At 40.4% G+C, this 25,871-nt stretch overlaps 3 protein-coding genes across 25 annotated transcripts in view; 2 read left to right on the forward strand and 1 right to left on the reverse strand.

The window, feature by feature from the left end:
- The first annotated feature begins 1,864 nt into the window (after positions 1 to 1,864).
- POLG2 (DNA polymerase gamma 2, accessory subunit) lies at positions 1,865 to 17,440 on the forward strand. 6 transcript variants are annotated; one of them, XR_008841772.1, is made up of 11 exons: positions 1,865 to 2,414; positions 2,816 to 2,960; positions 3,095 to 3,200; positions 3,563 to 3,736; positions 4,703 to 4,843; positions 5,644 to 5,724; positions 6,264 to 6,364; positions 7,229 to 7,366; positions 9,444 to 9,531; positions 16,164 to 16,443; positions 17,357 to 17,440. XR_008841772.1 is itself a non-coding variant. In XM_056505749.1 (9 exons), exons 1-9 carry the CDS (start codon positions 1,904 to 1,906, stop codon positions 9,481 to 9,483), a joined length of 1,437 nt encoding a protein of 478 aa, XP_056361724.1. In that variant the 5' UTR covers positions 1,865 to 1,903; the 3' UTR covers positions 9,484 to 10,096. The 6 variants fall into 6 exon arrangements, 5 of the variants coding, with proteins under 5 accessions (XP_056361724.1, XP_056361723.1, XP_056361727.1 ...); XM_056505749.1 differs by lacking the exons at positions 16,164 to 16,443; positions 17,357 to 17,440 and having other exon boundaries at positions 9,444 to 10,096; XM_056505748.1 differs by lacking the exons at positions 9,444 to 9,531; positions 16,164 to 16,443; positions 17,357 to 17,440 and adding an exon at positions 9,285 to 9,428.
- MILR1 (mast cell immunoglobulin like receptor 1) lies at positions 7,455 to 13,688 on the reverse strand. 2 transcript variants are annotated; one of them, XM_056505753.1, is made up of 9 exons: positions 12,976 to 13,688; positions 12,839 to 12,883; positions 11,783 to 12,070; positions 11,250 to 11,534; positions 10,643 to 10,756; positions 10,111 to 10,200; positions 9,225 to 9,287; positions 8,843 to 8,902; positions 7,455 to 7,543 (listed from the first exon to the last, which is right to left on the reverse strand). In XM_056505753.1, exons 1-8 carry the CDS (start codon positions 13,007 to 13,009, stop codon positions 8,850 to 8,852), a joined length of 972 nt encoding a protein of 323 aa, XP_056361728.1. In that variant the 5' UTR covers positions 13,010 to 13,688; the 3' UTR covers positions 7,455 to 7,543; positions 8,843 to 8,849. The 2 variants fall into 2 exon arrangements, with proteins under 2 accessions (XP_056361728.1, XP_056361729.1); XM_056505754.1 differs by lacking the exons at positions 7,455 to 7,543; positions 8,843 to 8,902 and having other exon boundaries at positions 8,909 to 9,287; positions 12,976 to 13,241.
- Positions 17,441 to 20,435: 2,995 nt separating the features above from the next.
- The window catches only part of PECAM1 (platelet and endothelial cell adhesion molecule 1), a 30,442-nt gene continuing 25,006 nt past the window's right edge, over positions 20,436 to 25,871 (forward strand). For all 17 annotated transcript variants that reach the window (XM_056505760.1, XM_056505761.1, XM_056505762.1 and 14 more), the window contains exons 1-7: positions 20,436 to 20,797; positions 20,955 to 20,981; positions 22,136 to 22,429; positions 23,097 to 23,396; positions 23,510 to 23,782; positions 24,146 to 24,406; positions 24,997 to 25,278. In XM_056505760.1, the coding sequence (XP_056361735.1) occupies positions 20,764 to 20,797; positions 20,955 to 20,981; positions 22,136 to 22,429; positions 23,097 to 23,396; positions 23,510 to 23,782; positions 24,146 to 24,406; positions 24,997 to 25,278 (1,471 nt within the window). In that variant the 5' untranslated portion in view covers positions 20,436 to 20,763. The remainder of the gene's footprint in view (positions 20,798 to 20,954; positions 20,982 to 22,135; positions 22,430 to 23,096; positions 23,397 to 23,509; positions 23,783 to 24,145; positions 24,407 to 24,996; positions 25,279 to 25,871) is intronic.

Consider the following 25,871-nt stretch of genomic DNA (forward strand, 5'->3'; position numbering starts at 1 on the left):
GCTAACTTTCAGTTCCTTCCCCTTGTTTATCAGTAACAGTGATGAGTTTTAGGTTCAACATTTAATGTGTTCAGGGTTGAATCTACAACATTCTTTTTGTTATTTTGAACCTGAGTTAACTTTGTTTTGCACTTAAGATCTTTTTGCTTAGTCGGTGCTCAGTCCCTGATTATTGCTTTACTCCGAGGCTCAGCTTGTGGTGTTCTCTAATGCAGCCTAATCTGCCTCTTAATTATTTCCTCCTTTTCAGTGAAGTTCTATCACTTGACAGTATTTTGTGATCCTTCACCCCTGTTCTGAGAACTCCATCTGGAGGTTTGGAACTACCCCACTGCGGTCTAAAACTGCAGGTGGCAATGTATTTTGGTTTGAGGGGTTTTTTTCATTTATTTGTTTTGGAACAGTGCTCAATGTCACCAGGGGTGAAAAACAAGGAAGTAGATTGCTTAGTACTGAAGTATGACTTAATGCCTAAGTTTCCAGGCCAGTTGTCTGAAACAAAATTCATTGAAAAGCTGTGTTTTTTTAGTATTAAAAAAATAGTACATTTATAGCTTGTGAATTAAAATTAAGAGATGAGAGTCTTTAACAGCAATGCAAAACCTAAACCTTGGAAAGAGGTTTCCTCCGTGTATTTTATACTCTTTCCAAACGACCCTTCAACGTGGAGCAGTGCTTCCTGAGGGGCAAAATGTAACATAAAGAGATGAGCTCTACTAAGCAGCTTTGACGTTACTGCCAGTGCTACTCTGCTACAGTGCAGAATTGAGCTCATGGTAAATGTGCCTTCCAATGCAATGCTTGTGCAGGCGGGAGTAGCAGCTCCTGCCGCTGACCCAGTGCCCTACTAACTCTGCTCGTAAGCGCCGGGCCCGGCGAGGGAGCTGCGCCGCCCGGAGCGGCGCGGGGATTATCCCGGCCCGAGCCTTTCCTCCCGGGGCTCGCGGAATGGTTCCCGCCTCGGCCCCGCCTCCGTTCGTGCTGCAGCGAGTGTGGAAATTTCCACTGCGCTGCCTGCGCTCTGCCGGCGCCGCCCCGAGCGGCCGCGGGGCCTCGCCCGAGCTCCTGGCAGCGGCTCCGCGGTGCCGCCTCCGCCTCGTCTCTGCCTGCTGCCTCTGTGTGTCTCGGACGTGCTGCGGCCCCCCCGATGGATTCCAGAGGGGCTGTTACCCAAGAATGTCCCCGTGCAGCTGCAGCGCGTTCCGGTGACAGCCAGGGCAGGCTCTGTCCCCTTGTCCCCCTCCCAGACCCCAGGGCTGGCGAGCACTGGGTGTCTCTGTCCCACAGGGGCAGGCCAGATGTCACCCATGGCACGTGCGGAATTATTGCCGATGTTGGGAGCTCTGTAAAAGAGTTTGGTTTATAAAAGAGATCATTGTTCTTCGCGGGGCTCAACTCAAGGTTGATTGCACGTATCAAGCACACCAAGGGGTAAAAAGTAACATTTTTTTTACAGTAAAATGAATACGAGCCCACCTACCTAATGCACAGTCTCCTTCTACCCAATGTATGTTTATTAGTGTGATGTGATCTTACCCAATGCTTGAAGCGAGTTCTTTTATTAAGCAACTTCTATCGCATAAGCTACCTCACAGCATTAGTTATGTTTACAAAAGGCGAGAAAATTCAACTCCAAGACGTCAATTCCTTTAGCAGAAATTATCTGACAGCATCATTACGATTACAAAAGGTGAGAATATTCAACCTGGGGACAGAAAATTCACCTCGGAGGGCTCCGGCGAGGCGGCGAGTCCCGCTGCGCATGCGCGGCCGCCGCTTCTCTCCCCCCCCCCCCCCCCCCCCCCCTCGGGTCCCGCTTCCCGCTGGTGGCGCTGCGCGTGCGCAATGGCTGCCCCCACTTTCCCCGCTCCCCCTCCCAGCCCCGCCGTGAGGGAGCGGCAAGATGGCGCTGGGCTCCCGCCAAGGCTGCCGCTGGTGCGGCCGTGCCGCCCTGGGACAGCCGAGGCGGTGGCGAGTCCCGGAGCGGGCGGAGCCGGCCTGGTGCTCGGCGCGGCCCTACTCGGAGGGCGGCGGTGCTGCCGAGGCGGCGGGCGGGGCGGAGCTGCTGGAGGTGTGCTGGCGGCGGCGCTTCCTACGGGGCGGCGCGGGGCCGCTGCCCTGGAGCGCCTACCTGAGCGGCCGCCACCCCGGCTTCGGGCCGCTGGGCGCCGCGCTGCGCGCCAACCTGGCGGCGCAGTGGTGGGACTCGGCGCTGCCCGTGCGGGAGCAGGTGTTCCCCGTGGACGCCGCGCTCCACGGCCCGCCCGGCTCTCCGCGGGACGCGCGGGGGCTGCGGCTGCTGCACCCGGAGACGCTGCGCGGAGCCCTCCAGGGCTGTGGGCAGAACCCTGGCGGCCCGGCCCTGGAAGAAGTGCTGGGGGCCGCGGGGGTGCTGCGTGAGAGCCTCCTGCCCGGTAGGTCCCGGGCGGCTCCGCTCAGCCTTCACCCTGCGCACGAGTTTCTTGCTGGGAGCGAAGCAGCTGCATTTAAGGGATTTTTCCAGCTGCTTTGGTGCGCCAGGAATGTTCCTTCTGTAGTCTGTGAATTTGTGTGTTTTTCAAGGACCCGACCAGCACAAGTGGGCAGTGGGTGTGCTCCCTGTAATTTGGGGAAAAGCACATTAAAATCAACGTGCCCAGAGGAAGCAGCCTGCTGAGCCCATTTCTGCAAAGCATCAATGCTAGTAAATATAGTGGAACTGCATGTACGAACAACATAATATATGTGTATAATGTGTGCTTCATTTGTTCTTGGTAGAGTTAAAACATCAAAAACTTTCCTGTGGCCACTAAAATCAGGGCTTTGTCTTCTGCAGGTGTCCTGGCACAATATGCCAGCTGCTTAGAGCTGGTGAACAGAAGACTGCCCTGTGGCCTTGCTCAAATTGGAGTGTGCTTCCATTCTGTTCCAGAAAGTGAACATTCGGCTCCAGGAAATGAACACAACAAAAACTGTCCAAGGTAGAATAATAGAGGAGTTAATCCTTTATCATACCTGAACCATTTCACTTTTGGATTATTTTTGAATGCTGTTTCTTGCTTTTCCCCTGTTATTTCCCAAGGTGTTAACTTGCTGCCCTTGCTGTTGTTTAAAGAATAGGCGAGAGGACCGAGTCTTTGCTTGCATGGTTTAGTTCTCCCAGAACTGCAGGACAGTGGCTCGATTACTGGCTACGCCAGAGGCTCCAGTGGTGGAGAAAGGTAACAGCAGCATATCCATGGGGAGTCTGCTCCTTTATGTCTCATGGGGGGAATAGTTACCCTGGTTGGTTTTATGGCCTTGCATTGCTGGCCTGTTCTTGGCACTGAAATTTCTCATGGAAATTGAGAATCTACTGAAGTTGATGATAAACCTGATAAGTAGTTTATAATGTGACTTGCAGAAAGGTAAATATTTTGTGTTTGTCAGTGATGTGAGATGAAAATGCTATAAAACAAGCAAGAGATTTTGGCTTTAACTTACAAAAACCTTTTGCTGAAAATCAGAGACTTCAGTTTGCATTGCAGATTTGATTTTTGTAGTTACTGTGGGATTCACAGTAGTGATCGCCTCTTACTTTCAGTTTGCTGTAGGCCCGTCTAACTTCAGCAGCAGTGACTTTCAGGATGAAGAAGGCAGAAGAGGATTTAAGTTACATTACAGCTTTCCTTGGGGGACAGAAACAATAGAAACACTGAAGAACCTTGGTGATACTGAACTGTTACAGATGTATCCAGGAGAGAGATCAAAATTACTTGTAAGTTTTATTGCATTAAACATCATTCCTGATAAAGATGGTGATGTGTGAGAGAATTGGTTTCTTTGTTAATCCAGTTGCTTAGCCTGTGGCTGGCTTTTTATTCATTTGCTGCAAAAGTAGTACAGTTGATGCTCTGCAGTCATACCTTCATTTTCATACTGTTTGGTACTTTTTTTTTTCCAAGGAATTATTCAAAGTTAGAAATGAGCTCTATTGACAGGCAGCTGTTGTCAGTGGCATAGGCTTTACCTGTGAGTAGATGTAAACACAAACTCAGATTATGTTTTGCACTGTTCAGTTTGCATAGAAAAGAGCCTGCAAATGTGAGGGGGGTTTTTCTTGCTGTAGCTTGTTCACTTTCATGTATGTAGACGTTTTTGTAGATTAATGGGTTATAAAAATGGCTTTATAGAAAAAGAGGAGATGGACCAGAGGGAAATCTCTCCACTAAATATATTGAAGATGGACAAACCTCTAATAAATGGCAGTGTTTGGAGTTAGGCTGAACAGATAAAGCCAGAGTAACTTTGTATTTTACCAGAAAATTGCAACCTTCTCCTTCTCATGACAGTCCTGTCTTTCCTGCTTTTGCAGTTTATTTCTACAAAACTGGTTTACATAAGGATTTCTCAGAATGTGGGGACTCGTGGTCACTTGAAAGTAATCTACAAACCTGCAATAGAAAATGCAGTTTCAACTGTATTTGCCATAGATTTAAATTTATGATTAAAGTGAGAGAGCAAGAAACTAATCCCATTCTGCCCTGACTTGCTTTCCCCACTGTTACAGTCTTACCTGGTTACACATACACTGCTAAAATTGGTGGTAACATTTTAAATGAATGTCTGTACTTTAAATGTAATAAGAGTGCTTGAGCTCAATGTTTCATTACACATTTAAAGCAAACAAAAAGCTTTTGGGGACAATCCTTTATGTTTTCCTACGTGGGTTTTTTCTTTTTAGGGCCGAGATGGAAGGAAGAATGTCATCCCTCATGTTCTGTCTGTGAATGGGGATCTGGACCGAGGAGTGTTAGCCTATCTCTTTGATTCTCTACAGCTAGTTGAGAATCCATTAACAGCAAAGAAAAATTCACAGAGAAAGGTAACTTCATGTAGAAAATGTGAGAAAATAAGTACAATCCCCCCAGATAGTATGGTAAATTCAAGTACAGAAATGTCTCCTTTTCCACATGGCCCTTCCCAATTGGTGCAGACTGAGCCCTCTCACTGTTGGCACTCATGGCACAGCCCCTGTGGTCCCTGTCACCCACATAAGCAATTTTTCTCATTCTGAAGTCCCCTGTCCTGTTTTCTCTCTGGTCAGTGGGTAGGCTCTTGCCATGTAAGTGATGGAGTTAAGAGAAATTGGAGTGTAGCTGCAGTTCGTGGGAAAGAGCAATTTGTTTTTTCCAGCAGCATTTGAAAGTGGCTGAGAAGAGTAGAAAAAAGTGGGTCAGAGGTGGTGATGGGGTATTTCCCCAAGGACCATCATTCTCTTCACTTTTATCCTGTTTTCTGGAGTTCGAGTGCTGTCAGTCAGTGCCTGTTACCCAGGCAGCTGTTTGGGCTTTAAGAACAGGCAGTAGACTGGATGGGAACTGCCTGCTGGGCTGTCTGTCATTTCTCTGGCTCTATTCAAGATGATGGAGCACTGCTAAGAAATCTTCATCTCTTTTCTGGAGCTCAGCCAAAATAGAGTAATTTCTGCCACGTGGACGTAGGTGGGCTGTGTGCTCATTGCATAAAATACAGCTTGCTTCTAATTCAGGATTTTGTGCTGTGAGAACATTTTTAAAAATTTAAAAATCTAAATTTTAAATTTAAAAATTGTCATTTTCTTATTCTTTTTAGATTGCATGATAAATACATTTAGTAATCTGTTGGTTTTTGTAAATTTATTAGGTACTTAAGCTTCATCCTTGCTTAGCACCCCTTAAAGTAGCCTTGGACGTAGGAAAAGGTCCAACAACAGAGCTGAGGCAGGTATGTTGAAAGACAGTATTTTAATTTTGAGCATTGACTCCCCATGTAATCTGTTACAATTCAGACACTGTTCATGTTGAGGAAAATCATTCCTGGTTGTACAGAGTTCATTGTGCTCCTACTCCACAGCTTGTGGGTCAGAACCAAAGGAATTCACTGCAGGCAGTTCCTTGTGTGGACACAACTGCTTTTGGTAAAATACAACTGATGCTTGTCCCATGCAAAGTTAAGGAAAATAAATAACACCATCCCTCTTGGCTTCTTAATCTTTCAGAATTATCTTAATGCATGTTCAGAAGGTTTTTTAAAAAGTTTGCATTTAAATCAGTTATGAAGTCCCCATGGAAGGGAGGAAACTTACACTGGAGTGTTTGAAACAGAACTTCCAGGCTGCTTTCTGATTTGAGATTGTTTCAGCCAGCAAATTAACACCAGCTAGGAATGTTAATACCACACATGCTAAGAGTTTTAATGGTTTCTTTGTATAGAGTCTCAAACCCACAAATTCTGTCTTAACTTTTGTTATTAAATGGATGCAGGTTTGTCAAGGTTTGTTCAATGAGCTGACAGAAAATGGGATTTCTGTATGGCCGGGTTATCTGGAAACTGTGCACATGTCTCTGGAACATCTTTGTACAAAGTAAGCAGAAACAGTGTTTTGTAAATTAAACTATGAAGGTCAAAGATGACTTTCTGTGGGTTGCTGTAAATAGGCCTTTTTTCAGTAGGAAGTTTTTGAATGCAGTAACTGACTAAAGGTTTGGATCCTGAGCTACAGACTTGGATTCAAGGAGTTTTGTTATGAAAAGCATGTATCAGATGATTTTTTTAAATTAAGGGAAGTAGAAGCCTTTCACATGTTACTGTAATTTTCCTGGAACTGTGAAATGCCTTTCAAAAATTCTCATGTAGAAAACATAATCATAAGCTTGCAGAACTGTTTCCTACCCTCACCCCCATTTTTGCATCTGGTCTGGTGTTTGATTCTTAAGCACTATTTCAAACAACTCACTGTGTCTAGTCTTGAACTTGACAGTTCTTCCAAGCCTGAACCACTGCCATTAGTGATGTGATGGAACTGTTTGTGGATATAAAAACAGCTATTCCATTTTGGGGCTTCATGTATGATTTATTGACCAGGAGTCCATGGCTCCTCATGTCAAAGCATCTTGATGAGTGATTTTTTTCTGAGAGAAAAGAAATGCAACTTCATGTGCAGTAAAACAAAGCCAGAGAGATAAATTCTGCTTGTACAAAAATACTCTTTTAATAGGTTACTAAATAAGATTATTTTTATATACTAAAGTAGCTAAGTAATTTAAAGAAATATAATTTCTTTCTTAGGAAAGCAAGGAATGGCAACAAGAAAACTGGAGGTGTCACACCGGACTTAGTGCAATACAGCAAAACTAAATATTTACAGTTTATGGTCATTTGTATGTAAGTTATCTGATTTTTTTTTCCATGCACCAAAAGCAGTAACAGGTGGGTTTTTCTTCTGCAGGTATGATGAGATGAGTATTCCCTTCATGATCTTGATAAATGATGGCACTCTAGAGAATGGAGTGGTCCAGCTGAGAAGCAGAGATACCACCATGAAGGAAATGATGCACATTTCCAGGCTGAAGGACTTTTTAACTAAGTATGTTACATCAGCCAAAAATGTGTAAACTTAAACTTGTTGAATAAAAGGATTTTCTTAGACATCTTTGCCTGAACTGGTTTCAGCGTTGTTGGACTCTGTGGTTTCTCTGCAAACAGTTCTGCTAAAACTTGGTGGTGCATCTGTTTTCTGTCAAATCTGGGTCTTCCAGGTTACCTTGGAAAAAGGGAAGAGAAAAACTTGTCCCTTATTAACAAGGCTAACCATATTCTTTGGTTTTAGTATCATACTATTCAGCTTTCCTTTGTATTGCTGACACAATTATGATCTCTGCTGGAAAATTATATTTTATATAAAAGACTTCAAAATCTTCAATATTTTAATGACATCGGTATCTTTGTACTGTTTGTAGGAATGTATTTTAGTCACATCTTCAGTTCTTAAACATGTAAGCTACTTCATCTTGTTCATGAGAAACATTAAAAAAAAATCAGAAATATATTATCAAGAGTAACAGAGGAACAGATTTAAATAAATTATAAATATTTTTTAATGAACGTTTTTGTGGACAAAATATCTGTGTGTATAAAATGGTGGAAAAAAACTGTGTGATGATTTTTTTCCTGTACCTAAGCACAGTGGTTGAAATCAAACACAGGAGTGCAGAGATACAAAGCTGCGTATTTCTGATCTTGTCTAGATTTCCAGTGCCTGTACAGCTCGTTCAGTCCCTGTGTAAAGTGCTGAAGGTTTGTGCAGCAAGGTCCCAGGCCCTGATAGTCATCAGTTCATGAAACACAAGAACTTGCTTTAAAATGTTCTTCTACTAACATGGTGCTCACTTAACTATGAATTAGTTATTTGTAACAACAGTAATAATTGCAGTATAGAGGATTTATGCTGGATATAATCAAGGTTAGCATAATGTGACTTACTGAACTCATGGAATTCTAAATTAGGTGGTTGTGGATTGGTATTAAAACAACCCAGCACCATCTTAGAAACAGCCTGTAGCAGGATACAGAATTTATTTTAAATTTTATTAATTTTAGCAACCTATTCCTACCCTGAGAGCTGAAGTACTATTGCACTGAGAAATTGCCATCCTTGCAGGAACATAGAGGCCAAATACAGATCCTCTAAGTGCCTAAGAGGAATGTTTTCTCTTTTTTTGTTACACTGGACAAAAGCCTTTTGATTATCTTATGTCTGCAAACAATCCAGTTTCTACTTTAGCAGGATTGTTAGATGTTCAGGAACTTAGATCTGGGTGAAAGCTTTACATGTAATTCGAAATTTTATCCATTTGCTCTTTCTCAAAAGTTGAAGTTCTTAGATATGGGTCTGAGATTTGCTTAGAAAGTGAGCTACACTGTATGTCTACAATCTGATTAGGCCAGGAAATTGGTATCTAAACATCATCTCTTTGTGTGCAGCTTGCTGGAATTTAGCATATTTGAGGGCTGAAAAATTCTTTAAAAGAATGTGATTAAGTTAATCAGAAAAAAGTCATACCTGGTACTCAGTCTCTGGTGAGGACCTTTGAATAGACTGTAGAACATGCCCTCTTCCCTGCTAAGAGCCAGAATAACAATTCATAATTACTTTTTTGGTATAGATACACAGAAGAAGAATTAACATTATATCAGCAGTGTGGTTACTAATAACATCTTCAGCATGTTTTTGTAGTGAGGCTGTTGAATTTGCCATGGGATGGTTTGTTGGGGCTTTTCTTTATTCTTTTCCCCTTTCCTCATAACACTTTTAAAGCTATTTTAGTTTTTCCATTGTAACTAAGCATTTTTATAACCAATTGCAAGTATTTAAGCCCTGCCTCCACCCTCAAAACATATTTGTGTGCATCAGATATTCCAATATTATAGCTTGAAATTTTTACCTTTTTCTTCTTCTCTCCTAATAACAGAAAAATTGATGTATTCTTCTTCTGGTTTAACAGGCTCTGGATTGAAGATGATGAACAGCAGTTAACTCAATTACAAACAACTTGAATCAGACTTTTTCTATAATCTTTAAACAAAGCAATGAGATTCCATACTGAATATAAATCATGGAGCATTCATGGGCCTTACCAGAGCTCTTATCACTGTCCTTGCAGGCTGAGACCTGGCATGAGCAGCTGCACAGCACTGAGCTGACCCAGCAGGGCAGTGAGAACTCTATCTACTGCATGAACAGGAAGGCAGGTTTGTCTGGAGATAGTTACTCCATTTGAATATTTAGAAATGGGAAACATTAATGCCTTTGCTATTGGTTTGTTTAGGAGGTTTTTATTCCCCTTGAAAAGAGGCATTCACATTCAAGGCAAATGTAGAAATGTGCAGGTTCAGAGCATTGTGGCTGTCAGGTAATGTCTTAATTATTGTATGTTTTCTGCAATTCAAGTACTAAAATGTCTTAACATAGGTCAGGGGCTTTGTAGTCAGTTAATAATTTCAGTTCAAACTGACTTTGAATCTTGCCAAACCTAAGAGAAATTGAATAAAGTGCTAAAGTACTTAACAATTTAACAGAATGCAGAAGCTATGCAAGTTTTATTTTGCTACAGCTTCATATATCTCACTATTGTCAGTAAATGGCCATTACACCCTTTTTTATTAAAACCTCCATTCGTTTAGCCTGCATGACTGTCAGATTATGCCACATATAGATTCTGAGGGATTTCAAATAATGCCTCTGCCAGGAGGGTCAGTAGGTGTCCCCTTTCAGTGATCTTGCAGTACCTGAAGAAACCTGCCTGACTGTAGGGAGTGACAGGAACTTACCAATCTCTGAGTATATAACTTCATTTTCAGACTCCTCTGCATTCACTGTTGAAGTAAGGCCAATTGAGGGCCTGGTAGACTTAAATTTTTCTGCAAATTATACAAGAAAAACGTGTGTGTGTGTATAGATACGTACATATGTATATATATAAATACTTCTTAGAAATAAACCATTTCAATGTATTTTTTAATATTTGGAGATATCAGGTAATATTGTTTTCACAATCAAAATTGCTCTTCAACCAAGGGCATTTTAATAATTTCCCTTTCCAGTGAGGTCAAATTCCTTCCAGTGCTTTTGTAAATTACATTAGCTGTTGCTTTGCCTCCCCCACCCCAAATCTTTAATCTAAAACCCAGCTCAGAGATTTGGCCTTGTCAAAAGTCTTGTTGAACTGCTGCTTCAGAGGAGACTCAACAACAGGCTAAAAGATCAGGAGCTGCTCTACTGAAAATGGGATGTTTACACAGTAAAATATATTGACAATATAAATGACATTTGGAAAATGAAACAGACATTCAAATAACTCACTTGCTTTATACAAAGGAATTATGAAAAATGGAATTGCCAGAGCAAATCCTATTATGAGTAGTAGCAGGATCAGCCCAAGAGAAATTAGCAGGGGTTGAGAATGGCTTCTCTCTTCTGCCAAAAAGAAGAAAAAAAGTTCATTATGCAGTGAAATGTTGTTTCATATTTTAAGTATTTTCCATAAATTGAAATCAAGACTTGAAATTTCTTTCAGATTTTAGATTAACTGGGGTTAATGTAACTGTTCATGTGAGTCCCAAGGGCTCTGTGCCCCAGCAGCAGGAAGGCAGTTTGCTGGTGCCAGTTCAGCTCTTCCATAGGACAGAGAGAAAAATGAAACCAGATTCTCTCCAAGGTGCACCAGGGGTCTCTTGTAGAAGTGTGTCTTTTACAGAGATCCTCCATGGTCACTTCAATTTCTACTGCTATCTAGGATGCATGAAATTCTATGGTTTTGCATTAATTTTAAAACCTCAACTTTATTTTTCTAATTTAAAAAATTGAACATCACAAACAAAATATCTGGCTAAAAACTTGCATAGTTACAACATTCTGAATGTTGTGTGATCCCAGTTTGTCGACAGTAGTAACCCCTTTTTATTCATACCTGCTAATGTAAAGTTGAAACTGTTGCTGTATTTTGTATTATTGGGAAAACTGTTACTAGCTTTGCATTTATATGTTCCAAAGTCACTAAGGGAGTCCATAAATAGAAAAATCACAGCTGCTTCCCTCTTCTGCATCGTCTTTTGGGGAGAAATGTTTTGTTTTCCTTTGAAGAATAGGTATGTGATGGGAAGGGATCCGTTCTCCGAGAAGCAGGACAGGGTCACGTTCTGGCCTTTCTTTGCATGAGAGGTGGGTGAGCTCAGCACTGGTTTGGAAATTGGCTCTGTAGAAAGAAAACTGAAAAGTCTGAATCACAGAGTACAGACAAACTCCAGGCAAGATTTGGAGTGAAGTGACAACACTGTCAAAAGAGCTGGGCATGGAGGATGGAGGGGTTGTGAGCCTGGGCAGGAGAGCACTGCCAGCTCCTGAGGTAAGAACAGCAGTAAAGTTCAGCTCCTCGCTCGAAAAAAGAAATGGCTGTGTGCCCCTGCAATACCCAGTGCTGGGAGGGTGCACAGCAAGACATACCTATGAGGGTGAAGTTGAGGCTGTTGCTGTATTTTCCACCACTGGAGTTGTTACACTCAGCTTTGCACTTGTATTCCCCCACATCGCTGGCAGAGCTGATGGTCAGGGTGAACAGTGCAGGGGTCAAGTCTGACCTGTTCACAGCAGATACCTGCTGGTTGTGCTTGAACAGTGTGTATCTGAAAGGTGGAGATCCAGCCTGAAAGAGGCAGGAGAGGGTCACATTCTGCTTCAACACCACGTTGAAAGTCCCCTGAACCAGTACAAGCTTGGGATTGGACAGCATCTCTGGAAAGAAAAAGCTTTTCAGTGAGTTGCATCTATGACCCAAGAAATCCCAAGATTTTTCTCAAAATATGTTGACAACTAAGCTATGCTTATTTGTGTTGAAATGGGCCATTATACTTTTTCCACCTCTAATAGCAGGAAACTCAATTACTTGGCAAAACCAGAATGCAGCTTCACACATGATGAAAAGTGTGTTCGTGTAAAAGAGGCACAGCCACACAAAGCCCACAGATGTGTTCAGATGAACCAGCAACAATACTTTTGAACTACAGCAGCAGTTAAAATAATAGAAGTATAAAAGATTAAATCAAATCTTTTGGAGAATTAATTGTAGGAGAAAGTAACCTTATGTATTAATTGAGAGGTAGCAGATTTTATTTGTGGCTGGCTATTAACAGACAGAACTAACCTTGTGTAAGTAGATGGAACATTTGAATAGTAGCAGTAAGGACCTTGATGGTCTCTCAAATTTGTTTCCTTTCATGATCTTATACAAATGAATTTGCAATAAAAACCTGTCTTTCCATAGAAAATGGCACTGAACTAGTCATGACTAAAATTAATTACAACATTTCCAACAAGTAAAAGCAATTTTGGCTTTACATACAGGTTAGCAAAGAGATGGTTAACTTTGTATAGAAACTTTTAAACTGACTCACTGCAGAGAGAGGCAAGATATTTAATTTTGCATCAAATTTTTGGACATTTTTTAATCCCTCCCCCATTTTTTTCCAGCACATTTCTCAAAATCAACAAAAGAGAACTTACCTTTGGCATTTGCAGCAGTTTTCTGTATCTGCTGAGACATTTGAGCTAAGAGAAGAAAAAGAAAAGCTTTCAGACAAAAAACAGTGGTTCTGGTTTAGAAAGATTTGTAATATGAAAGAAACATGTCATTGGCTTACGGTACGAAAACAGCAGGATTGTGAGAAAAAGCATTTTCTGAGCAAGAGAGCCGATGGAGTTACATGACAGAGATCTTTCTTCTGAAGGAGGTGGAGGAGTGGCTCTAGGACTTGAGGAAGTTCTAAATATGGAAACTGTGCCGATCAGTGCTGATCTTTACTCATGTTTTGTGGAGAATTTTGTCATATCCCATGTACATTTAACCTATGGCAGACAGAGGAGTGGGCAGAGAGGAGCAGTGGGGTGGGGAGCAGCAGTTTGGGACACAGGCAGATGTTGTGTCCAGCTGTCCTGAGACAGGGCTGATGTGAGCAGCAGTTTCTCCTGTGAGTTGGGTGGCAGAGCCATCCTGCCCTGCAGTTCAGAGCCAGGGAGTCACTGAGGGTGGAAAAGGCCTCTAACAGCATCGAGTTCAACCATTTCCCCAGCACTGCCAGGTCAGCCACTAAACTTTGTTCCCAGGTGCCACATCTGCATGTCTTTAAATCCCTCCAGGTGACTCCACCACTTCCCAGGGCAATCTGTGCCAATGTCTGACAAACTTTTCCATGAAGAAATTTTTCCTAATATCCAGTCTAAACATCCTCCAGTGCAGCTTGAGGCTGATTCCTCTTGTTTTATCACTTGGGAGGAAAGACCAACCCCCACCTTTCTCCTTTTGGGTAATTTTTCTAGCACTGTTCTGGTAAGGGAATTTGTGAGCTCACTGATCCATATCAAAGAGATAAATATTTGCTAGAGATAGTGCAAGTAATAATATAGCTGAGACTAAGGAAGTAAGTGGCACTGGGTGGGTTTTAGCAGCAATATAATTAAAAAAAAAACAGTTAAAAAAGATATCAAATCTATAGAAGTTTTAAAATGTTAATAAGTATTTATACTTATTACTCAATACAAGCCAGCTTGTTAATAAAATATTTCAGTTGAGCTTCAAATATTAAGCTATAAGGAAGTGAGATCTTGTACTGAAAGGTACAAATCTTATAAAGAATTTGAGTTCAACACTACTGTATAAACAAACCTGATGAATAATTTGATGAAGTAATCAGTAATACAAAGCTACATAATGACAGTCTTGGCAAGTAGATGTTCTTTACTCTGGGCAAAGTAAGTGTCAGCTATGCATGGGCAATGCCTTCTGCAGGACTCCAGGCCCTGTTGTACAACTGCTTACACAGAAAATGACTTAATAGTGATCCTTGTCTTACTTCTTATTTCTTTCTTTCCACTTTCTGAAGGCAACAAAACAAAGCCCTGCAGTCCTTCCCTGGGTCATACAGAATCCCTCCCAAAATCCTGGGCTGTTGCAGCATTGCAAAATTTCCTCACAGAACGCTGTGTACACTTCCTTCCTCCTTGTTTTTTTAATATTGGTGGAGGTTTACTTGTTTGGGTTTGTTTTCTTAAATTTGTTTTGACAGTCTCCACCCTCCTCTCAGAAATGTTTCTGATGTGGAAACGCTGTCAGCAAACCGCAGGAGCGGAACATCTTTTCCCAGCTATCAGGAAGCACGTGTGAAAGTGCAGCTGCTGGGGGGAGGATGGGGCTGTTTGTGCCTTTTGCTGTTGTGGGAGCCTGCTCCTGTCAGAAACCTTCACAAACAGCCCTCTGGAGCCCTGGCTGGTGCTCACCTGCAACCCAATGCTTTTTCTAAGAAGCTGCTTCATTTTGTGTGTGGGTAAAAGGGAATCGTTACACAGCAAAAGGAGCTGTGAATTTGGCCATACCTTCTAAAAATAAAAGTGTAGTGTCACCAGAATCTCTCATGTACAGCTTTAATGTTGTGTGGGCTCCCTCAGGATGCACAGCCTGAATGTCCAAGTGGTGGTCCAACCCCCTGGTTTCTGTTTGGAAGTGAGAAGTTTGCTTCCATCTGGATTGTTTTTCAGGCAGAGCTGGCTATTGCCTTTGGACTAAGGATGTTGGTTTTTTTCAGGATGTGTACAAAGAGTTTTATAACAGTAGTAAGGTACTTGAGGGAGCTTGGAGTTCCCTTTTTATTAGATTTGCAAATTTCCTGCCTGGAATTAATGTGATTGTACATGTAAGGAGAACTGAATGCATTTGATGAAGAGTAATGAGCAGAACATTGCAGAACAGAAGTCGTCCAGCCAATACAAGTAAGTTCAAGCATCAAAAAGGGAAATATGTATCACTTGGTGCTGTGACAATATTCTGCCTCAAGTGAGTAGGTGGAAGGGAATAAGCCAAACTAAGCTCTCATCCACAAGGTCAGTTCTTTAACTTGAGGATGAAAATAGTGTGATAGTGTTCTGTAGTAAGGCTGTGGTGGCATCAAACTGTGTCTGTTCTGTCACAGGCTTAAAGGAAATTTGTGTTTCAGCAAAATTATAAGATAATTATGATACAGAGTTATTCCCAGTCCCAGTTTCTCATCCTGAGAGGTCGTGCATTCTGGAGGAGCATCTACTGTAGTGGATGTCTGCAGAAGGTTTCCCAGAAATCACAAGGACTGACACTTATGTCTGGTGATGAATTAAATCAAGGTTTCTGTATTGTCTGCAGAAAGGCAGGTCACTCAATACTGAATTTTCACATTCCTACTCAAAAAGGCTGTGGGGGCAAGTCTGCTGTTTATTTCAAGTACATGGTGTTTGATTGTGAGAGAATGGTTTTTCTGGAGGACAAGTAAGAGAAGAAGAGGAAAGAATCTCTTTTCTATGCATATTTAAGGTAGCTTTTAATTTCTGCTTGTGAATGAGGCAGTGAATGCTTTTCAGTTGTTTGCAGATTGCAAAGAACATGACAGCAGGTGAAAGGAACTTTTGGGCACCCAGTTTGATAAACCTAGCAGCTCCCATATCTCCCAAGATGAAATATTTTAAAATGGTGTGCCTGTCCTCTGAATCATCTCCCACCAATGGAAAAAGAAAGAAGAAACATTGATGAAACACCGAAAACTGGCGTTATTAATGCATTTCTCTTGGGATAAATTCAAACATCACTGTGTGAAAAGTGTTCCAGACAAATGTTTTCAGGAATTGCTGTAAGAATAGAGTGCTCTGTTAGCTTAATCACTCAGCTTACTCACAGATGGAATTTTAACATTTTTCTGAACCTCTGATAAAAAAAACGCCCCGCCCCACCCGAATACTTAACATATTTAATGAAAAAACTGTTTTTTAAAGAACACATATTCCAGGACTGACTATATCTATTTTTCAGCCTTTTTCAAGCCTCTTTTGGTATACTCTGAGATGTATCTGAGGAGTATCTGTCCCTCTGTGCAGTCAACCAACAGTTACATGAGGAGCAGCAATGGCTGGCTGTGTGGGCACCTGCAGCACATCAGGAGCAAATCAATTCTGCCTCTTGGTTTGCACAGGCTGCTGAAAGATTTTCTGTCAACTTGGATCAGATCATTGAGTCACTACCAACTGAATTTTACTCATGAAACTGATGTGGAATAATGCTTGGGGAATCAACAAGCAATATTAAAATAATGGTAAGAGAAGGAAAAATATTTCCAGGATTAATTCCCTCTGGAGCCAGAAGTTACTGACCTCTCCTCTGTCACTGCTCATACTCTGATGGATATTGCTGCAGGGCTTGAGGCTGTTTTCCAGCTGCATCTGGAAATGCTGGATGTTAAGCAAAACAAGTGCAAATCCTGGTCCGTTGCCAGTAAAGGGCACTGTGTGACAGTGACAGGGTGTGATGTGTGTTTCTGGGCTGAGGAACTTGTTCATCCAGTAGTGGACAGCAGCTAAAAATGTCCTTGAGGGGCTGAGTCTGTCACACACTACTGGCACAGAGAAAGTTTTGAGGTGTTACCACAGACCATGATCATATTGTAATCATCAATTGATTTCACATCTCTGGAAGTAGGGATTTCTCTCATTTGCCTGAAAGAATTTCTAAGGTACATGGAAGTGTGTGCTGTGTGAAATACAAATCAAGAGAGATTTCTAGTTCTTTTTTGCAGTGTTGCACTGTGTAAGGAAGCATAAAACCAAATATTAATAATTAGCTCCTGTTGTATTAAAAGTAGAAGTTGCAGGGTGAAAGCCTCAGTGATATTCTGTCTTTATCAGCCTTCTGGTTCCTTTAGGTGATTTTCCAGGTTTAGTTTATGTTGCCATTTGGAGGAGATGTTGGATATCAGTCATCCCATGTTTAATTGTGAAAGAGGGCAGTGAGGGAAGCCCAGTGTGCTTCACTGCCTTGCTCATCTTCCAGCAGATGGTGCCATTGTGAAATGTAATTTATACCCAGACAAACTGGGCAATCCAGAGTTTCTGTAAATTGTTAACTGTAGAACTTCCAGACTCCTCAAAAAAAGGCTGTGTTAATTTCTATAATGTTCTTGTAAATATTCAAATCCATGGAGAAAAATTAATTTTTTTATTCTTCTCTAGGGAGGTATAAAGAGATGCTCTTCAAACAAAAATAATTGATGCAAATATCCCACTTTCAAGAGAAGACAATATGGCCTGAAAATGTATGTAGAAAGAACTTGTTTCATTCCCAGCTCACCAGGAATTTGTCTACATTTGTGAAATCAGCAATGTTGTTATAGTTCTGTAATCTGTGAGTATACTGAAACAGGAATTGTTAAGTAAACAAAACAGTTAACTGCTGTAAGAAATCAAAGCTATTAAACCATTATATATGTCAAAAATTGAGGGATTAGAAATCAGAGCTGCTCTTGATTTAGTTACTGGAAAACTTGTGTTGATTTCAGTGTAGATAGACGTGGATTTCTGAATTTTTAAAAATTTTAAAATAAAATTTAGAAAAATCCTAAACATTTGTACCTCTCTATAGCAATCAGCTGTACTTAAAATCAGTGAACCTACACAGGAAATTACGTGGAACCTCCATTATCAGTGGCAAGATTTCTGAGCCTAAAAATGTTTAATCAAGAAATCGATGAGTTAGAACTAGAAGGCAACACACACTAAGCCTTCATCTTTTCTGAAGAAAGTGAAGCTGCCATCAGGAATGGGCATTTGAGACCAGGAGACCAAGTCTTGGGGCCCCAGGAGTTTGGCTGGATTTGGTGTGTGGGATGTGAGGTGTCTGTGCTGGAGGTCGGCACTGCGGCTGCTCTTTGCTGAGAGCACATGGAAACAAACAACTGCAATGTGCTGGGAACTCTGAGCTCCCTTTCCTGTCATAAGGGATTGGCTGAAAATATTCTATTTGCAGAGGGAAAAATTTGAAAATCTTATTCAGCATTTTTCCCCTAGTTAGGGAAATAGACTTTGCCTCTCATTTCACCAAAGCTCTGTTCAGTTGCCAGAGCTGGTGGCTGTTAGGAAATGTCACATGTGAGCAAGTAGCAGAATCCAGCCACTAGATACAGGGATTGTGAATTCCCAGATGAGGTTTAATGTGTAAGGGTCCAATTCATTGGCAGCAGATTAAATGTGATGATTCCCATGGGTTTCAAAGGGCATTCAGTCAGATTATAATGGCTATTCTGGCTGCTTCAGAAGGTGTGTTGCATTTCTGAGGTCAATCCTGCTTTTCCTACAGATATAACAGGGATTGAATAGAGTTCTTGATGTAATGTGTAGTAGAATAAATTTGATCTTTTTGTAATTCAGAAATACATTTCTTGAGAGATGACAATAATTGTCTGTTAGAAAAATAAGCATTTGTGTTACTGGCACAGGTACTTTACATCCTTTAGGTCAATGTGGTTTCCAGTTTAAGTATGGAAGATGGTTTCAAAATATTCTTGTGTGTTTGAAATGTTTTTCTCTCAAGTTTCATGTTATTTTGGCCTAAATTCCTGCAGTAGAATTTAATTCTTGGGTTTTGGTCAACAGCAGCTTGATTTTCCTCTCTAAGACAATCTTGAGGCTTGTCAGGAATATGACAGTTTAATCAGCTTTAGAATCTTGTGAGATGGACTTCACTTGGGAGTGACATCTGGCAACAGCCTCAGGTTTTGCCACCATTAGACCTTAATCCTGAGCTATTTCATCCTAAAGCTGGCCTTTCCACTTGAGTCTGAAACTAGCCTGGCTCTGGTCTGAGCCCTGCTGGCCCTCTCTGAAGGACATTGGCCCACCCTCACCTCTCCTTCCCCCTCCGGGGCTCAGAGAAACCTTTGTCCCTCCGTGGGAAAGACTGATGTAGTTTTGCTGAGCTTTTTGTGTCCTGCTAAATTCTTTTATGGGGAAAGGGGGAAGGGGAAAATCTCCTTCCTTCCTATTTTTTTGTTACCAATAGCAAAAGTTGATCTACCTTTGTTCTCCACCTGCCACGTGTCCTCCTACTCTTTTCCTTTACCTGTCTCTGGGGACCATGGCTGGCAGCTGGCCAGGCCACCAGTCTTTTGTTGATGGTTGTTTCAAACAGCCTGGGCTGAGCTGGACAAACACTATTGCTAGTTACCAGCTTAGTCTTAATTGCTTTAACTATTGTGCCATTCTGTATGCAGTCCATACATTGTTAAATAGATGAGTGTTTTCCTTCTGTTTCCTTTTGTAAAATTCCACGCTCATGTGGATAATACATTCATTGAAATAGACTTATAACTGTAAAATACTGGTTTGGGGGAAAAACTTTCATTCACCCCAGGAGGAAAGAAAGGGATTTCGTATGAACTGTGAAGCTTATAAGAACTGTCTGTCTCATTTATGGACTTCTATGAATGTATTTTGTATTGTTTTATGCAGTGTTTTTAACAAGCCTGGAAAATTTTCTGGAATTAATGGAAAGAATTGACTCTGTCCACAGGGGAGAGAACAGAGATTAAGAGTTGAGCACTTAGTTTTCAAGAATAACTAAATCACAGCTTGGGGAACTCTGGGTCACACAACTTGAGAAACACTTTCTGAAAGGGCTTGGTTTCAGCTCGTTTTGTCAATCCTATAGGCTTCAGTCAGTATCAGGGCTAGAAGGAATGGCTTAAGTCTGGCTTAAAAGTAGGCTGATACACTGAGAGGAATATCCTGGACAGCAGAGAAGCATTCTGTGTTGCAAATTGTGCCAGTGCTGCTGCAGATTTCTACTGAGAATTGAAACTCCATCCAGTTCTTTTCCTGTGGGGTTTAAGGTTTGTGATTGTGTGTCCTTTGCACTGTCCTCACTGCATAAAATAAAATCTGGTGCAGATCCATGTTTTTGATATATGATGTTAGTACGAGAGATCCACCTGTCAATATTCTCGTCTCACACAACAGTACCTTTGCTTTTTGAGATAATTTCAAGTTATTGTGTAACCTACAGTAAAGCAGTTCTTTACCACAGCAAAAATGGGAGACATAGAAATTGAGGCAAAGGGGGAAAATGAGTAATTATATACTTCTATTCTCTGAAAGAGTCCTCTCTTAGGATGTAAGGAAATATTTGCTCAAGTATCTGCTGAGCTCAAGTATCAAAGGTAATTTGTGTTCCTAAATGGTTAATCATGACTTAAAAATACCCATATTGACAGGAACTGCAGGATAATGTCATTGGAACTTCTTGTTTTTTTAATACACCTTAAGAAATTAAACAAAGCAAATGCATTTGGTAGCGCCCTCAGGAAAAGTCCAGTCACTTCCTGACCAGTAATCTGCCTGGGAGCAGCAGATACATTCTCATTGTTTGCCATTTCCAGTTTCCAGTAATGGGAACGATTACTTGATCCAGCCAGTTTCTGCAGAAGATCTGGGAAAACATACAAATTTTAATGGCAAATTTTTATCGGTTTTCATAAAACAGCAAGGGAAAAAAGCATAACGTGGTTTTGGTACACGGAGGCATCACCTCTGATAATGAATATTGTTTTATTTTGGAACTAAAGTGTCTGTTCTTCAGCAACGAGATGTATCTTGCTCTTCTGGTGGTTTTCTTGCAGTGTAAGTTTGATAACTAAACCTCTGGGTGGATACCTGTGTTTCAGGTTTGTCTGGGGATGGTTGAGGCTTTTTACAGTTTTGCATTACTGTCTCTCAATCTGTAAGCTTTGAAAATAACATTTCTTCTCTTTTTTTTTTGTTTTTTTTTTTTTCCCAGGTTCAGAACTTTACGCTCAGAGAAAAGGTAGGGAATGGTAGATTTTTGTTGTTTTGTTGGGTTTTTTATGTAGAAATTTAATATAACTAATTTAACTAATTCCTCAGTTGGTATGCATCTATAACAGAGTTTATTTGGATTTGCTATGAGATAGCTCAATATGAAATTTGGCTATATGAGAAAAAAAAGGGTTTATTTAGTGGTGTTTCTTGGTATAGTGTTTAAACAGAGATGTGCTGCTCATACCTTTATAAAGGTTTGGGTGAAATCCTTACTAGAATAATTTGCTTTACTGAGCCACAAAAAAGGTGGGACTGAAAATTAGCATTTTGTTTTGATTTGTAAAAATCCCTCTCATGCCCACAAGGAAGGAGGGATAATAAAATTATAGAATATAAGTTAAGGGCACTGTCTCCTGGTCTTGCAAAAGAATTGATCATGTCTGAGCAGAGTTCAGAAATTGTGTTCTGAAAGGCACACATTTATCATCCTGCTGGCTCCCAGTACGTACCTTCTGCATGTTTTCTTTTTTTCCATCACCTGGGAGAAATGTTTGCTCCTTGCTGTCATGTGGTTTATTCATATGCAAAGAAATTTACAGCTTTTCACTGATTTTATGCCCCAGACTCTCTAGCAAGGACACATTATAAATAGTTGGAAAGTGTGCAGGACAAGGGACTTCTTTAGATGTAGGAAAGCTTTTCTATTCACGTATCTAATACAAATTTCTAATACAATTCTAATACAATCTAATGCAATTTCTAATACAAATCCTGACCAAAATGGGCATAGCCCAAAAGTTCTAAAGGAAGACAAAGTGAATGAACTAATACATCTTTCTCTATACTTGTTCCTTGACATGTGAGAATATAAATATCAATTATACCAGGAATCTAACAGTTGTAACATTTAAACTACAAATTATTTTTCTTGCTGTAGTTATAAAAATAGAATATATTTCTATGCACATACATTTCTATACACACATATATATTTATATAAATACTGCCATGAACTTTATTTCTAAAAGTACTTATCAATTTAAATGACAATATTCCTATCAAATGAAATGTAAATTTTTAATTAATTTTTGTAATTTAAATGTAGCCGCTTGAGATAACTATGCTATGTTGGACTAATTTAAAATAAATATAACTTTTTCCTTTTTATTTTCTATCAAGTTTTTACTTTCAACAAAGTTGAAATCAGGGTTCAGCCGTCTCTCAAAGTGAAGAATGGAGCTCCAATGTCAATCATCTGCCATGCTGATATTAGCAAAAGTACTGATTTCCAGCTGAAGCATAATTTTACAATTTTTAAGGATGGGAAGCTTGTGTTTATGACTGTATCAGACAAAGAAGATGCTCGGTATGAAATACCTGTGGCCAAATCTGCAGATACAGGAGACTATGAATGTACTGTGCAAGCAGATGGAAAGAAGGGTTTCAGTAACTCCATCTATGTTTGGGTAGCAGGTGAGTGTTCTGTCAGACATGGCAGATGAGATACAGAGAGAGAACAACCAAACAGGGAAGGAATCAGTGCTAAACTGATCCAGTGTATCTTGCAAGTGTGTTTTATTCCTCGACATCACAGTAGTTGAAGAGAGTTTGCTACTAATCAGGATCCCAAGGCTCCAGAACAGATCACTGCTGTCAGGAACACAGTCTGTGCTACCATCCCCACTGTCCTGAGCCTCTGATCCCTAGACTAGAGAAAGCATTATTTGTGAAAATTGTCCACCCCAATAACCATGGCGAGGGGTGGGCAGATTCCTGGAAATGCTGGAAATAACATACGGGGATGCTCAGGGTGTGAGAGCCATCACCAAAGCCAGCATCAGCCATGGCCACTCTTGTAGACAGTGTTGTATCAGTCTTGTTCTTTCATCTCTTATGAGAACAGAGGCCACCTCCATCTGTACACTTTCTAGACGTGTTCTTGACCACAGGTGACGTTTTCCCCTTGGAAAAGCATCTTGGAAAGAATTTGTCAGCACTGAGTAATTACGGGGTCGTCTTTTGGTTCTTGCAAACTATTTGCATCTGTTAGTCAGTATAAACCATTCCCACAGTCATCAAAGATACTGTTTATTTCAGGATTATGCAATGTTCTGGTTTTTTTCTTGTTTTCTTTCGTAAGGAATGACCAAGCCAATCCTAACTGCTGACAAAAAAGAGGTTTCAGAGGGTGAAGTTGTGAAATTACGTTGTGAGCTGCCAGAAGAAGTACCTCCTCTAGAGTTCTTTTTCCGGAAGATAAAGACAAATTCAGCACCTAAAGAAAAGCGTGTACCTGAACAAAATCAAAATTTTTCTCAAGTAGAATTTCCTGTTGAAGAGGGAGATAATATTTTACAATTTGATTGCTTTGGCAAGAGACAAGTAAAATCTGGATGGGAAAGTTCACAATACAGCAACAGTACACTTGTTACAGTCAAGGGTAAGTTGCTTAACTTTTCTTTTTAGATTTCTCTGCTTGCTATAGATAAAAATTGGGTCACATATTTATATGTATATCTATCTATCTGTATGTTTATATGTATTCTCTTGCAGAACCATTTATAAAGCCCACTCTGATCACCAGGCCTTCCTCCAGTAACGTTACAGAAGGAGACAAAATAGAATTTGAGTGCTCAACTGAGGTAGCTCAAATGCGTGGCATTGAAATAATCTTCCAGAAAAACAGGACAATATTGAACAGTGTACGAGATGAGAAATCTTTGAAATACTCTACAATAGCTACTCAAGAGGACAGTGGTGAATACCTGTGTAAGGTGGAGCAAGGAGCAGTGTCTAAAACCACCAAACTGAATGTCTTTGTGTCAGGTAAAACCTCTGTTCATCTTAGATTTTATTCAAAGTATTAATATTTAAATTTAAATTTGGCAGAATTCTCTGTAATCTCCAGATCCAAGTGTAAATTTTCTGTAAGTTAAAGGCTAGTTGTATTTTAGTTTCTGATTTTTGCCCACCTATACTTCCCAACTAAAATAATATCCTCAAGCAACCTGTGAAAAATGGTTTCAAGTAATTGCTAAGTTTCTGTTTTCCCTGAAAATACAATATTAAAATAACACAATTGTCTTGTTCCCAACTATCAGTATGTCCTTCATTCTGTATACTTTGAGATCAGTAGTCATATTCTTCCAGGCTCACTTTGAATGAATCAGCTCTCTTTTTATCTTGCAGAATTATTCCCCAAGCCAACGCTGTCTGCTTCTATGACTAAGTTGGATGAAAATAAAGATTTAATTTTGAGTTGCAGCATCAATGGTTTTCGGAGAGCCAACTTCTCTATAGTACGGAAAAGTTCCACTGGAGACATCCTGTTGAAGAATTCTAGAGTCTTAGCAATTAAAGTTAATGTGAATGATACTGGATCTTACACCTGCAAAGCTGAAGTAAAAGGCATAGTCAAGGAGAGCAAACGTGTAAGGATAAATGTTTATGGTGAGTTGACAGAGAAGCTTAGAACCACCACAGAGTGGGGGGAGGATCTAAGCCAGAAGCTGATAAATAAGGACATCTGCTTACAGAATCAGTCTCTAGTCCATGAACTAGCAGGGTGTCTGTTAGTTCTTACAGCATGAATTTTGAGGGATATGCTTTAGCTGCAGAGGATTTGGTGTATTGTGATATAATCAAGTCATATTTTCCAGGGCTGGCCCTCAGAGAAGGGAGTTGTTTTGGCTTCCTGCTGGTCTAGTTCTGCTAGGGACCAGATAAACTCTCATTCATAACCATTTGCTGGGTCCAGGAATGTTCTGCAAAACTTTCACTTCGATCTGAAGTTCTGTGTCACTGGTCCTTTCCTTGTTTTGCTTCATATTGTCCCTGTATGCTGCTTTATTCAAAGTCACATATGTTCTATTATCTATGCTATTGGTTTGTTCAAGTCCCCCCATTTCCGTTCTATTGATGAGGAAGAGCTTCCCAATATAGACTGTGTGTGCAAACTAGCTAAATATTGTATATTTATATTTTCTACAAAATAATTGTGTCTTTTGTCCTTATGCAGTGTAATTTTGTTCACCTTTTAGCTCCAGTCTCCAAGCCAACTCTTTCAGTTGTCAGTGGTTCACCAGAGGTGGTATTAGGGAAGCCTCTACAATTAATCTGTCATTCAGCAATGGGAACACCACCAATAACATTCACATTCTACAAAGGGGATGAAATTAAGAAAAATGTAACTAATGATACATATGCTACGTTCTTGGATGAAGATATTGGACTAAATGACAATGGAGGATATAAATGTGATGCTAGAAACAATCACTCCAGTGGTGTGAAAACTAGCAATATTCTAAATGTCACAGTGATAGGTAAGTCTGTTTAATTCTTCTTCTTGTCTAATGTAATATTTAGAGTTTTGAAACTGTAGCAGCAAATGATGGACTAAGCAAAATGGATGTGAAATGTTTACAAGTTCTTGCTCTCTTGCCTTAAAATAGTTAAAATAGTTAAAACAGCACAGTAGTCCAGGACCATAGCAGAAGTCAATTCTTGATCTTTGAGAAAGAAGAGAGAATTTCTCTCCACCATGCAGTTTTCTGTTTTGCGTCCTGGTTTAAACCCAAATTGTGTTGGTCTTAATAAGATAAACTTGTCTTTAATAGACTGTTTTCCTTCTGAATTTTGACACTGAGTAGTGTATGACTAGAACAGATAAATCCAGAATTGTTGCATTTCTTCTGAGTCAGTTGGATTGTTGCACACTCTCCTCTTGCTGAGCTCCCAAACAGGGCTTTTAATATAGTATTTGCATTCACCCAGACTACAGCACCTTAGAACTCACCCTAAATTCATCAGTTCCACCGTTTACTGATGAGTAGAGAGAAGCTGAATGATAAAACTCTTCAGTTTTATCCGGGAGATTGAAAGTCAAGGTATTATGAAATAACAGGGTACAAATAAA

Source organism: Oenanthe melanoleuca, chromosome 18 (assembly GCF_029582105.1).
Source record: "Oenanthe melanoleuca isolate GR-GAL-2019-014 chromosome 18, OMel1.0, whole genome shotgun sequence".
Classification (NCBI taxonomy): Eukaryota; Metazoa; Chordata; class Aves; order Passeriformes; family Muscicapidae; genus Oenanthe; species Oenanthe melanoleuca.